At 39.0% G+C, this 13,471-nt stretch overlaps 1 protein-coding gene across 1 annotated transcript in view; it reads left to right on the forward strand.

The window, feature by feature from the left end:
• LOC118814074 (serine/threonine-protein kinase WNK2-like) overlaps window positions 1–13,471 on the forward strand; it is a 78,456-nt gene that overhangs the window by 58,818 nt on the left and 6,167 nt on the right. The window contains exons 18-27 of the mRNA XM_036579736.1: window positions 733–784; window positions 1,943–2,029; window positions 3,136–3,803; window positions 5,422–5,479; window positions 6,118–6,194; window positions 6,297–6,494; window positions 8,170–8,564; window positions 8,813–9,018; window positions 9,948–10,151; window positions 13,139–13,237. Of these exons, the coding sequence (XP_036435629.1) occupies window positions 733–784; window positions 1,943–2,029; window positions 3,136–3,803; window positions 5,422–5,479; window positions 6,118–6,194; window positions 6,297–6,494; window positions 8,170–8,564; window positions 8,813–9,018; window positions 9,948–10,151; window positions 13,139–13,237 (2,044 nt within the window). The remainder of the gene's footprint in view (window positions 1–732; window positions 785–1,942; window positions 2,030–3,135; window positions 3,804–5,421; window positions 5,480–6,117; window positions 6,195–6,296; window positions 6,495–8,169; window positions 8,565–8,812; window positions 9,019–9,947; window positions 10,152–13,138; window positions 13,238–13,471) is intronic.

The raw sequence follows: 13,471 nt of genomic DNA on the forward strand, positions 1-13,471 counted from the left end.
AAATGGTTAGGCTAGCACACTGACAGGCAAAAGAAAGAACACTTTTTGCAAATAATTCCAGCAAACAAAATTCCAGTTGTCTCTATTTAGTAAGAATTAAATTTAACCCTGAAACCCACCCCCTAAATTCATTCGAATTCAGACAACTGCTACTTCATATAGAACTTGGATTAAATTACATTTCCGTGGGAATGTGCTCTCCCCTGAGTTCCTAGGAAGCTGAAACCTGATTGGGTCCCAGGTGCATTGAATTAAATATTCAACCTGTCCGTGGAGTATATCATTTGTCTTGGAGTGAGATTTATCACTTAATGTCTGATGTTCACCATTTCCTCCTTTCATTAAAGACTGAAGATCCATCTCCCTCTGAAGTACAGTTATTAAGCTTTCCCCGGGGTGTACTTTGCTCATGCCAAGGAAGGGAATGCTGAGCAGGCGAAATATGAGGAGAGGAATGAAATGCTAGTGGTATCCCTTATAACATAGTCAAAACCTTTCTATGCTTAAGAAGCGGTATGCAGTAAGCTTTGATGTTCTTGCTGGAAGGAATTGATGCATAAAACATAATCATTTGAATTAAGCTTTGAATTAACCTAGAGGAGAATATTGGAAAAAATTGAGGGATATACTTGGTTTACTACAGGCCTTTTGTCGAGATGAAGTGAAATGTTGACTGAGGTATGTATCAAATGTATGATCCAAGTAACTTTGTTTTTATGTTGTTTGTTACAGGGAACAAAACCTCAGCAAACACAGTCCAGCCAGCTAGTCTACCAGCAAAATGGTAAGATTTTATGTGTCTGTATGTAACTATTGTGTAAAAGTCAGAGACCACCCTTCATTTATTTTATTTCCTGACAAAACAGCTATTAAAGTTACTCATTTTTCATATTCCTGAGATGATTAGATATAATAAGGCACTTGCATAAAGAAGTCAAAGCAAAACAACTGGAAGGAAAAAAGTTTCCAAAACTAGAGTTAAAAAAAAAGATTTAAAGATCACAATCACCATCAGATAAAGAGTGCTTTGTTTTCCCTGCTCCCAACACGCTTGGTCCAACTAATCGGCTCATAAACAGCCATTATTGAGTTAACGTGGGTGTGTTAATGCATGAAAATTACTAAAATTTGCAGGGCAGTGGGCCTGCAGAAGTATATTACTGAGAAAAATAGAAAATTTGCAAATCAAACAAAGAAGCCACTTGTATTCTCAGAACAATGGACTGGCCACCCTGGAGTCCAGATCTCAGCATCTTTGAATGCGTTTTGGAATACATGAATTGTGAGAAGCACCAACTTCTAGGACTGAACTGTGGAGGTGTGGAAAAAATCCCTGCAGATTTCTTCGAAAAACTGAAAGCAAGTGTCCCGAAAAGAATGGAAGCTGTAATTAAGGCAAATTGTGGACACGGTAAATACTAAAAAATGTGGTATTTAGTAGTTGAGGCTATTGTGTAATTTTTTTTTTTTGGTGATTAAATGTTATGTGCTTTTTTTCCTCACACAGAAAAATAAATAACTTGTACTGAATATTATATAAATGAAGGATGCTATCTGACTTTTGCACAGTACTGTATCTCTGTACTAGATTTTTTTCAGTGATTTGTTAGTGTTATTGTGAGCTTTATGGCAAGTGTGATTAGTTTGCATGCTTCTTAGCAAAGCCTAAACTTTCAGAAAACTACGCAGTTTGGTTTGCTTACATCAAAGAGGATTATACAGTACACTCTGATGAAGGGAGGAGTTTTGAAAGGAGACAGATGCTTTGTTTCTAGCCCACAGTATTAGTGGCAGAGAGCAGGTGATGAGTATATTCTGGGTTTCTGAAATCAGTGATTAGGGGGGGTGTGTGTGTGTGTGTGTGAGTGTGTGAGAGACACAGATGAACTGTTTTTGTTCTAATGGATTTGTTTGTGTGTGTTTTTTCTTGTCACATTGATAGTGCTCCACACAGGAAAACGCTTGTTCATCATCTGTCCTGTGGCTGAGGTGCCTCCATGCAATAAGGAAGACAATGTCACAGTCAAAGGTACACGTGTGTATATATATTACCACAGTTTTAACAAAATCTCACATTTTAAAAAATTCTAAACTTAATAGACAGAGGGGAAAAACAGTCTTAACGTGTGCATTGATTAGAGATGTTAATGATTAACCTATTAACTGTTAACCACCAAATGCACAAATGTCTGACCATGCTTAGATTAAAAAAGTAATTGGCTGTTAACAATTGATATTTGAATAAATGGGTTTTTTATTCTCATTGTACGCATGAGGGTGCTAGAGTGCACTCGTTTTCTCAACTCCTGTTAATTTTAACTGATAGCGGCAGAGCTGTTGATAATAATATAAGTAATAGCAGAGATTAAACTATACTAAATGCAGTTACGGCACTTTCGCAACCAAGATATTTAGCCACGTGACACAGTGCTAAAGTAGGCTGCAGCTACCTGTTTGTTTGTTTGTTTGTTTGTTTGTTTGTTTGTTTGTTTGTTTTTTTTTGTTTTTTTTTGTCATTTTGCTTCTCTTGAGTGTAGTCCTAAGCTATAGCTATAGCTATCGGACTTCAAGCTAGCCCTGGTCAGTCCATATATGTTTGTATAATATGTTGGGGCTAATGATATGTGGTAGATGTCAGTAAGCAGACAACACTACATTACTTTCATCGGTTATGTTAGGCTGTGTTTCATTCAATGAAGCCTAAAGACTTGTTTACATATAACGTAGTGCCATATTTAATGTTTTTATGGGTCATATCAATAATTTTAGGTTTGTTGGTTAACAATTATTCACCAACTAATAACGATGGGTTATTGGTCAAAAGAATTTGCCAAAATTTATGTCCCTAACAATTAATGTAATAGGATTTTATTCCAAGCCATTTTGGGACATTTATATTAGTACATTCAACATGAAATATTCACACAATGATAAAGGCTGCTGGCATTTCAAATAGAGTAAAAAAATAAAAGCTGGAGTAAGAGGTTTTTTTTATGACAGAAACAATATTGGTACCTGTGTACTCACAAGCAAATCAAGTGCCAGGATATGTTATTGCATAACAGCTCAGTGAGTCACTGACCTTTTTTAGATTTGATATTTCTAGGTTGCATCTTTTTCTTTTCTTTTTTGCAGACCCTGAAGGCCCCTCTACAGCTCCGATGCAAGATACCAGTGTAGGTGGAGCCAGACCGCTTCAGAAACACGCATCTTTATCAAAGCCCCCTCTCAGTGCCACTGAGCGTACTCAGTCAGTGGAGGACCCTAAGACTGGTCATTCAGCAGCAGCAGCGTCCATGGTTACAGACATCCCGTGCTGTCCCATCGGCCCTGCTGTTTCCCAGGATATGAGCGCACAGAAAACCATCACAGCCCCTCACCAGCCAGCCAATCAAAATGCCAGCCCCGTCACAGACACACCTCTGAGCCAAACTCAACCAGTAGTACTTCAGCAACCTTTTTCTACACCCATTCCACCACCTGCTGTTGGCAGTACACAGTCACAGCCTCAAAGCCCTGCCCATCAGACACAGCAGGCCCCTCCTACTACATCTTCTACATCAGGCCCTGCTTCGTCCCAGACACAGGCGGCAGGCGGGCCAGGAGAGTCCGATGGAGAAGGGCCTCCCAGACTAGAGTTTGCTGATAGGACAATAAAGACACTCGATGAGAAACTCAGAAACCTTCTGTACCAAGAGTACAACCCCTCACAAACCACAAGCTCAGCGTCTGACCCCCCAGGATCACCACCAGTGTCAGACAGTCAGGGCAGTGATGGGCCGCTGAGGAGAGGAGAAATGCTGGTAAAACTACTTACATCCTACAGTGAGCACCTTTAGAAGAATACTTCAGCCTTCTTTCACCTAATCTCTGTCTGACACACCAGTAGTGTACAGTCACGGCAGTAATTTTCCTATACTTAGGAATAAACAGAAGATAAAGGAAGGATATATGTCAGAACGGTATGTGGTACTCAACCGTATTCTGCGCAGATGGCAGATAGAGATTAGCTTGGAAAATGCTGGAGTGTTCCTTTAAGGCCTGGTCACAGAAACATTGGTGAAATTTCATTCATTTCAGTGGAATTAGAAACATTTAACAGTTTCACATCACATACTGCTGGAGCAAAAGAAATGTTTCATGTTAAGCATGGTTTCTAGTTTTAACTTCACATCATTGACCAATAGCAGAATTGCTCTCTAAAATAATTGGTCTCTAAAATGGTCCTTAGAAATAGCAACATTTGAAGTTAAATGGTGAAGCACTCATTTTAAGCAGGATACTGCTTCTTGAGATTTATAAAAGAGAGGCAGCGTGGTACGCAGTCAGCCAAAAAGCTGTAATAGATGGCATAATTGTTTACTTTTGTGTTTATTGTTTATGGTTTCTAAATTTACTAGCTTGCTAACTGCACTAAAATGGAGCAATTTTTATTGCCATTCTTCCAGTCCTGTCTTGGTCATCCCCATTACGTATACTGCAGTTTTGTAGTGTGACTGCTGCTTTAGACATGCGTTGTTCAAAATAACGTTACAGAAGTGTGTAGAGACGGGTATTCGACTCTGGTCCTGAAGGGCCAGTGTACAACACAGTTTGATTCCTCAACTCAAACACACCCACGAAACCTGACAGTTAACAGGTGAGTTGAATCAGGTGTGTTTCAGCAGGGAAATCCAAACTGTGCTGAGCCCTAGCCCTCCATGACTGGAGTTGAATACCCCATTGTAGTATCTTTTTGTCTGTCAAGAGATTAGATCCATTGTTCAGTTACTTGAGTAAATATCTGCAAAGGGTTTATTGACATAAAACAACTACTTACTAATACTTTGCTTGTTTTTCAACTTTCAAGTTCATTAGAGTGTCTTTCTTAGTATGAAAAGTCTTTTAGCTCCTGAAATATTTTTTGCTTGACATCAAGCCAGCTAGTACTTTTTAGTTGTTCCTTCAAATTTGCAGTTCTGCAAAGAAAAGTGGCAATATCTAAACAGCTCTGTTAATTGTTATGCTACTGGTGTCTCCAAAGTTTTGATGGACAGTGTACATTCATATATTTTCCTAACTTGTACTAGAGAATATAGTGTTTTATTAGGGCCTAAGCGGCTATGTGTTACTGATGTCTTCATTATATTTACTAAATTAGTCTGACTTGTGTAGTTTAGAGAAGTCTTAGATGCTTTTCTCTTCAAATGAGCTGCCATCACAAGGATCATAATTTGCATTGTGAAGATCTGGTTGCAAACCATTCGATTCTAAAAAATGTTTAAATGATTTCCTGCCGTGATCAAATAACAGGTTATTTGGCTGATCTCATCATTGTTTTATTGATCGTTCAGGAGTACTGATGTTTGTCTACATCTGTTGCTGTCCTGTTACATGCTCATCCATTTTTTTTATCCTTTCCCCGCTTGCTTCCTCTTTCAGCCTCAGATTCCAGAGAGGAGTGATAGTCTTGGTACCCTGAGTGACTCTGCAGTTGCTCGTAAGTGAAATGTGTGTGTGCAGTGCTGCACGTTTTTGATCTTCATCCAGAGGTTTTCATCTGCCAGCATTAGACCCTGGAGAACTTTCTTCTGGAGCAATGAGGATGTAATTTAAAATGAATTATTTCTCACTCAGCTCATTTGCACAAGCAGAGAAATTCAAGTCAAATTTGCAGTCAATACCACATTTCTGTTGGAAAGGGAAAAACCATCCAGTTGCCACCTTTTTTTTTGTTTTTTGAGCCACTTCTGGACATTGAAACAAAGGGAAGGCATGCAGACTCCGGCCTGTCAATACAGAATGTAAATCAAATATGAACTTAAATTGAATGTGAATGTAATTACGTTTCTCACTACATAAACAAATATGTAATTATATGATTACTTTTGAATAGAGTAGAAAAATGATGTATTAAATAATGACTCTTGTCTTATATGGATTAAATATTTTGAAAAATACGGCCCAGTTCTACTGCTAACTAGCTCAGGTACAACTTTGTACCTTAAAGTAACTATAAAGCAATAGTTAAAGAATACGGGATAGGAAATACAGGAAATGGGAACACGTATTAGAACATGATGAAAATTATTTGAGAATGAAATTAATGTATTCATATATTTCTTTTGCCTTCATTAGCTTTGAACAGGCTACTCATTAGAAATGACTCAACAGGCAGCTCTAGTGGACACAATTCATCCACGAGTCGCTTCAAGGTAAGATGTAAAGCAGTAACTGTTTATAACCGGATAAACATAATTTTTTTTGAAATACATTGTATGTGCTGCTCTTGCATTTATCAGATACATGTTCTATAGATTGTTCCAACACCTCCGGATGTTGTGCATCGTTTGGAACGCGGCAGGAGGAGCCAAAGCACTTGCAGCTCAGCAGTGACTGCTCAAGATGAGGGAGGGGCTGCAGTAACCATGGATACTAGAGTTTCCTTAACTGACAACAGAGTCCAAGCCAAGTCCCACAGCAATCGTTACTCAGCTCCTCCTGACTTCTATCAGGTGCGCAAAACAGTACCATCGTAAAACGTGCACTTTTAGGTCACTAATTTTGTCCTTAAGTAATTTTTTCATTACGGGCACCTGAAACAATTTTGTGAGGTAAAATGAAGTAATAGTGTGGTAGAAAATGTACAAATTTTACCTTACTGAAATGAAGTCCATGTTTTGCTTCTTTAGTTTTCAACTTGCACTCTGAGGCTAATGTGACTAACAAGTAAATAATGGAAGCTAACTCCCCACCAGTTAGCATCTACTGAACTGCGTGCCCAAAGCTGCTTGTCCCATTAATGCGAGTAAACTTGGCGAAAAATTCAATTAAACAGTGAAAGATACAGGAACACAAAGACATTGTTATGGTAGCGCTTAATTTTGCTTCAAACCAAGTTCCTTTAGGGTAACTTTACCCCAAAAACTTTGGTAGCCCTGGAAGCATGAGCCCATAGAAAACAGAGGTATATTTTAGAATGAATAATCTCTATCTACACAAAAACACAAACGACTCACTTAAGCATGGCAGCCCAGTAGAGGACGATAATACATCATAAAATTATATGTCATATGCCTTGAGCATTGAGCGTATGCTGTGCACTGAATGGAGTGCACCGTGAAGCTGATGCAGAGAGTTTCTAATAGTGATTGTATCATGTTAAAAAATACTTTAGGCTTTGATTTGCAGACCATCAGACCTCATTATTTCAGTGTTTCACACATTCAAAGTCTGATTTTTTTTGTCAGAAAGTGAGCTTAAAAAAGTGCTAGAAATCCTACCACTTGCTTCTGTGTCAGTGTGTTTATTCCCATGGCTAAGACTCTGCAACATCATTTTTTCCTCCTGGCTTAGGATTTTTTTTAGATCTGACTAAATGGTTAATGATCATCGAGTCACATATCTTTTAGAATGTTTAGAATCACTGAGGTTTTTGTAATGTTTGCAATCAAGCTAACACCCAGTTTAAAAGAATTGACATCCTGACATTACATTCTGATGCCTCTTCACTAGAGTGTAATTAAAAAGTAAAATGAAAAAGTTATAAACCCCTAAACTTCCAAACGCACAGAAACAACTCATTTGTTAGCCATATTTCAGACGTAATTCTGCTCCATAAATGAAAGCAGTAACAACCATGTGTCAGTAAACAGCGTGATGTCAGTGTTTTAAAAAAAAATGCCTGTCCACACAAAAACACTGAAAATAGATTTTTAAAAAAATCTCCACCTTCTAGCGTGTTTTCAAAAAACTTTAGTTTTTCATGTGCATGGATAGCCAGAATGCAGGGGGAAAAAAAATCTGTTTTCAAACATATCTGGATACATGTGGACTGGGCCTCAGTCAGTGTAACATTCAGTAATGCTCAGTAATGTTAGACGTTAGCTTCAAAATCACATCACATCAAGATCGCCCATGCCTGACTGATTTATGCTTCACCACGGTAAAGAAAATAGCGAAGTGACAGACCGGTGTAACTATGGCATGATTTCACACTTTCCTCAAAATGTGTCCAGTTGTTAAGTCTTCTAAAATAGGCTTACTTATGTGACACTGAGTGACATACTTTTCTCTTTAAAAATGTACAAAATTCAGGTTTCAAGATGGTTGTTTTCACTGTGATTTTGTCAATTAGATTTCAGATTTTTCGCTTAACTATTCCATTGTTGCAATGGTCATTTTTTGTAGGAGATGCCCCCATCCAGCCCAGAAGCCGCACCTTCACTCCCTCATGCTCCGACCTCCCTGTCAATTGATACAGCGACGCAGCACGGCCTCCATCTCACCTCAGATTCCGGTGAAGACGACAACTGCTTTGCTCCACCCAATAAACCCACACAACCTGCACATGCTCTTTCAGAGCACAGTGGCAGTGATCTGATGAAGCGGGCGGTGGCCTTTTTCCGTCGCTCTGGCCGCAGTAGCAGCGTGCAGAGCTCCGATTCACCCAGCCGTCCTCCACTTCAAAATGGACATGCCCCCTGTGTCGCCAGTCACGCCCACTCTACATATGTCAGCAGTGATAATGACTCGGAGTTTGAAGACGCAGATATGAAGAAGGAGCTCCAGAGGCTCAGAGAGAAGTAAAGAAAGCACAACATACAACATATCATAGACAGATAGATAGATACCTGAGTCATCTCAGAGGAAACTGCAGAATTACAGCAGCAGCAAAAAGAACTCTGCACATCACATGCATATATTAACACACTAAGGTTTGCAGACTTTAGAAGAACATTACAAGTGACTTGAACAGTGCTGTGGGTTTACAAAAGTGTGCATGAATAGAGGTTGGCTATTTTAAATAGAACTTTTTTCATCTCTCACTCAGGCATATGAAGGAAATCTCGGAGCTGCAGGCTAATCAAAGAAGCGAGATAGAGCAGCTTTACTCTCGGCTGGGCCGTCCCGTGCCACCCAGCATGGGTTTCCTTCATGCAGCACCCCCGACAGGCCGCCGCCGCAGAGCCTCCAAACACAAACTCAAGGCAGGCAAGCTCCTCAACCCCATGGTGCAACAGCTCAAAAACAACCGAGGTAAGCATGAGTGTGTGCATACGTGCACAAAGTAATACAACATTTTTAAATAGATGTAGGTGTAGTTTTCACTGAGGACTTCAAGATCCAGTTCTTTGACTACTCTTGTTGCCTAGTAGTCATAATATGACTGAATTACTGATAAAATGTCAATCGATTAAGTAATTTAAAGTAGATTACCCTACTGGCATACACTCCACAGCTCAAAAGTTTGGAACCACTATTCAGGTGTTTTAAAAAGGGAAGCACTGATCATAAATTGTTGTATCCAGTTATTCAGATTTCTTTACAGTCAAATTGGCCAGAGCCCGATTGTCTGGTTGATTTTTTAATGTGATTTTTGATTTTTTATTTTTTTTTATCTGAAGCTCACATTGTGTAGGATAGATGAACACATGAAACACAGAACATTTCCAGGATGTTTTATTACCCAAACTTGCAAGTCCTATTTAAGAATGAAGTTACAATAAAATTAATTGCCTCATATATGAGAAGTGGGGATCAAAAAATCAAGAGATTGTAAAAAGATCATTACACAGTATTGTATTTGTTACCTTGTATAAAATAAAATAGCTGTATAACACGTGATTCTAAACTCTTAAACAGTAGTGCAGTTTATCAAATAGCATTTTCGCGGTTACACTAGTAATGAAAAAATGAATGACAATGCTAATACAGTGAAAATAAAGAAGCGCAAAAAATGATTTGAAATATTCATAACTATCATGCAGAGAAGGAAGGAAAGGCCTGCGCATCAATTAATGAGAGGATAATCCTTTCAGTTACAACTTCAGTGTGCATTTCCAAATAAATGGTAAAATAATGCTTTACCTAAAGTTAGCTGCCATTAATGGTTGCTTTACACAAAATGATCCTCTGAAACTTTTATTTCCATTTTCAGTACCATCCAAATTTCTATTTCTCTGCAGCTGAGACTTCTTCCAGTGCGTCTGCTTCTCCAGCCAAGAGCTCGATTCTAGGTAACAGCTCAGTGGGTTCAAGCCTGGCCACGCTGCAGAGTCCAGTGTCCGAGCCACTGCAGCCAGTCCAAACCCAGCAGCCCTGCTCACTCAAAGTCTCTCTGTCTTCTGACAACATCTGCGGCTCACCCACACACACTCCTCCTGGACAAGGTAACAATACAATCATATACCCACACACACTCCCACACAGACACACCCACAGAGTACCCATAGCAGAAGCATTACTGTGTGTTTGTATAACCCCTATTTACTTTATCACATGGTGTGCCTCAGTGGCACGTTCAATATCTTAATTCTCGCCGTGTCATATACACACATCTTTATTGTGCCCATATAGAAGTCTTTGTGAAAGTGCTGAGCATATGAATTTGCATGGACACATGGTGCATTACTGGCATGCTTAGATTCCCCCATCTGTGTGTCATTTATACACACACACAGTGCGTACACACAATACTGTAGGAAGGAGACAAACTGTTGGAGACAAATTGCACCTTTTAAAGTCCCAGGGAACACCAGTGTAAATTATTAGTGTTTCTATGATGTTAAAATTGAGTGTTACATTAAATATCCACTAAATGTTGAATAAACTAGATAGAAATATAACAATACTGCTTAAAAAAAAAGTCTGAAAACTTTTTGGACCTAAAATTCTAATAATAACGATTGATATCCCACAGTCCAGTGCTCACAGCTGGCTACACTGCTCATGCTGAACTAAAAGTGAGTGAAAACTGGCTCTACATGTGCAGGTGGTTGTTGTGCGGACTCCACTGTGTTTATGCGTCTCTGAAACTTTGTCCAACTTATGTGGAGATGTTTTAAAGAAAGTGAGGTTTTTATTGATTTCACTGCTGGATGTACATGGAGTGCAGAATGCACACATTGAATGCTGCCATGGCCAATTGGATGAACGGACGATAGGTAAGCAGACAGATGAGGCAGGGTGCTTGCCAGGTTAGCTTTCACTGGGCTTTTAGCTCTTGCTTGCCAGGTTTGCCATCAGGGAACACAGTTTTATTATAGCTGTGTAGGTAGAACAACTACCATCACCCACATGAGTGGGGACAGACAGATAGATCTGCCCAGGTCACTCTGAAAGAAGAGAAATTCGGGTGAAATTGAAATTGAATAGAAAAATTAGTCATAGGACATACTTTATGTACGTATATTATATGTCCAGTTAGACAAAGATTAACCCAGTTAGATAGAAAGCACATATTAAGGCTCCCTGGGGCTTTAAATACAGGCACATAACACAAGTATTTTGATGAGCATAAAGTAACCAGAGAAGTCAAGGGTGTCATTTGTGTACGGTAGAGTATGGCAATTGTCATATTGAGCCAGATGCCAATTCAAAGTGGTAGATTTCCCACGCTCAAGTGATTAGGCTGATTCTAATCTATAACATGGACACACATTGAGTGTTTCCAGCAGACAGTGAGATCTTAAAATTGAACAACAGACATGAAATAAAGTAAATATGAACAAGAAATTATTAGCACATTTTCCTTCAGTATTCCACTGTTTGAGAGAGGGTCTTTGAAGTAGCTGTGGGTTTTGCTTCTTCTTCTTGGTCATCATCTTCTTCTTACTATTATTATTCAACATTTGAAAAGCTATTTAAGGAATAAGAGGAAATATGAAATCATTGGTAAAAAATACATTTGTAAAACAAGATAATTGCGTAATCTGATCATCCAATTAGCTGCGTACAATGCACAACATAGTTTTCATAAAGTTACTAAATAGTGGCTGTTGTTTTACTGTTGTCTCTAATTGGTCTAAATCTTTATGATATATTCAAATACTCAATGTCCTTCATACACCCAGAAAATTTCCTTGCTTAATTTGTAGAGATGGCATCATACTATCCTCCAAACATGATGCTCATGATAGGAAGGAAGAGAAAGAAAATGAAATGCCTTTGAAAACTGCCTGTGTATATTGCTCACAGTTAACCAGTCATAAAAACCATACCTAACGTTTTAAGATACAGATAAGATGTGATATCACTCTGCCATGTGCTGGCTTTTTATGAATTGATGGCATTCCACAAAAACGCACATCGCTCACAAGAGATTGACTCCCTTATGTGCTCTACAAGGTCTGGGTTTCAAATCCAGACCTTGAATCCAGTTTCCGGTCCTGGATTGTGTAATCAGTAACAGTTAATTGAACTGTTGATGTAACCATTTGGCCATGTACAGTCATACCTACCAGCAGAGATGGGGACAAGTCAGCAGGTCATATATTAAGTGATTTGCAACTTGCCTGCAAATTGAACAAATTAGGGTCACCATCCTACAGAGTACATTCTAATGCAGTAGCTGTTAGAGCTAAAGTTGCCAGCTAATCTAGCTGAAGTTAAATTACAGATCACATTCCTTTAAAACTTTATAAAACTTCATCTGGATTAGTGTTATATACCATACGTACGATATAAACTACATACTAACCAGCCATTTTAAATTGTTTTGTCTTTTTCCTTTAAACACCACATTTACTGCTTGTAGCTCTTCAGTTGTTTTTCAGACTGAAGATTTATTCTATAATGAAAGGCACATTACAAAAAAATGTCTGCTTTGAATAATGTTTTACTTTTGTCCTATGCAGTGCCTGCAGCTAAAAACGAAACAAAACTAAAACAAAGATTATCTATTAAAGAGACCGACTCATACTTACATGAATGGAGTTGTTGAACGTCTCTGCCTATCAGTGGTTACAAAATCCAGGACGGGAAACTGGATTCAGGGTCTGGATTTTCAAAACCTCTACAGTGTTACCACCACATATTTAAGTGCATATGGAAATCTTTAATCAAAAAGATGACTGCATCCTTTTTTTTTAACTTGGTTGTCCAAAAGTAGGTGCTGCTGGCCAACTTAACAGGGCCCAAAATGTCCCCAGGTTGTCTCACGCTCACACATTGACCCATCCATCATGAACTTGACCATTAGTCCTGTTGTCTTTGGCTGTGCCTTACTGACAATGCTGAGATGATGCCGGTCTCTGATCCCTGATGTGTTCGCTGTTACACCACTCTCTCTTTCTCTCTCTCTCTCTCTCTTTCTCTCTCTCTATTTCTCCTTCTTTCTCTCTCTTTCTTCTCTCCCTTTTATATTCGTTTTTCACAGGCTGGACCGTTTACCACCAAACATCCGAGAGAGTCACCTATAAATCTAGTAGCAAACCGCGCACTAGATTCCTCAGTGGACCCGTGTCTCTGTCCATCTGTTTGTATTTGTTCTTTTCTACTTTACTTCGCTCATCCCATCTCCCTTCCCTGTCTCTTACTTTCTCTTTTCTTTCTGTCTTTGTCTGTCTGTCTTTCTTTCTTTCTTTCTTTCTTTCCTCTGTCACCCACACCCCAATATTTTATGCAGTGGTTTCTTATTTGATCACCCCATCCCTGCCCCCCCCCACCCCCAACAAAAACACTTCCTCAGCACAGCCATACATTTTTCATG

Source organism: Colossoma macropomum, unplaced genomic scaffold, assembly GCF_904425465.1.
Source record: "Colossoma macropomum unplaced genomic scaffold, Colossoma_macropomum, whole genome shotgun sequence".
NCBI classification, from domain to species: Eukaryota; Metazoa; Chordata; class Actinopteri; order Characiformes; family Serrasalmidae; genus Colossoma; species Colossoma macropomum.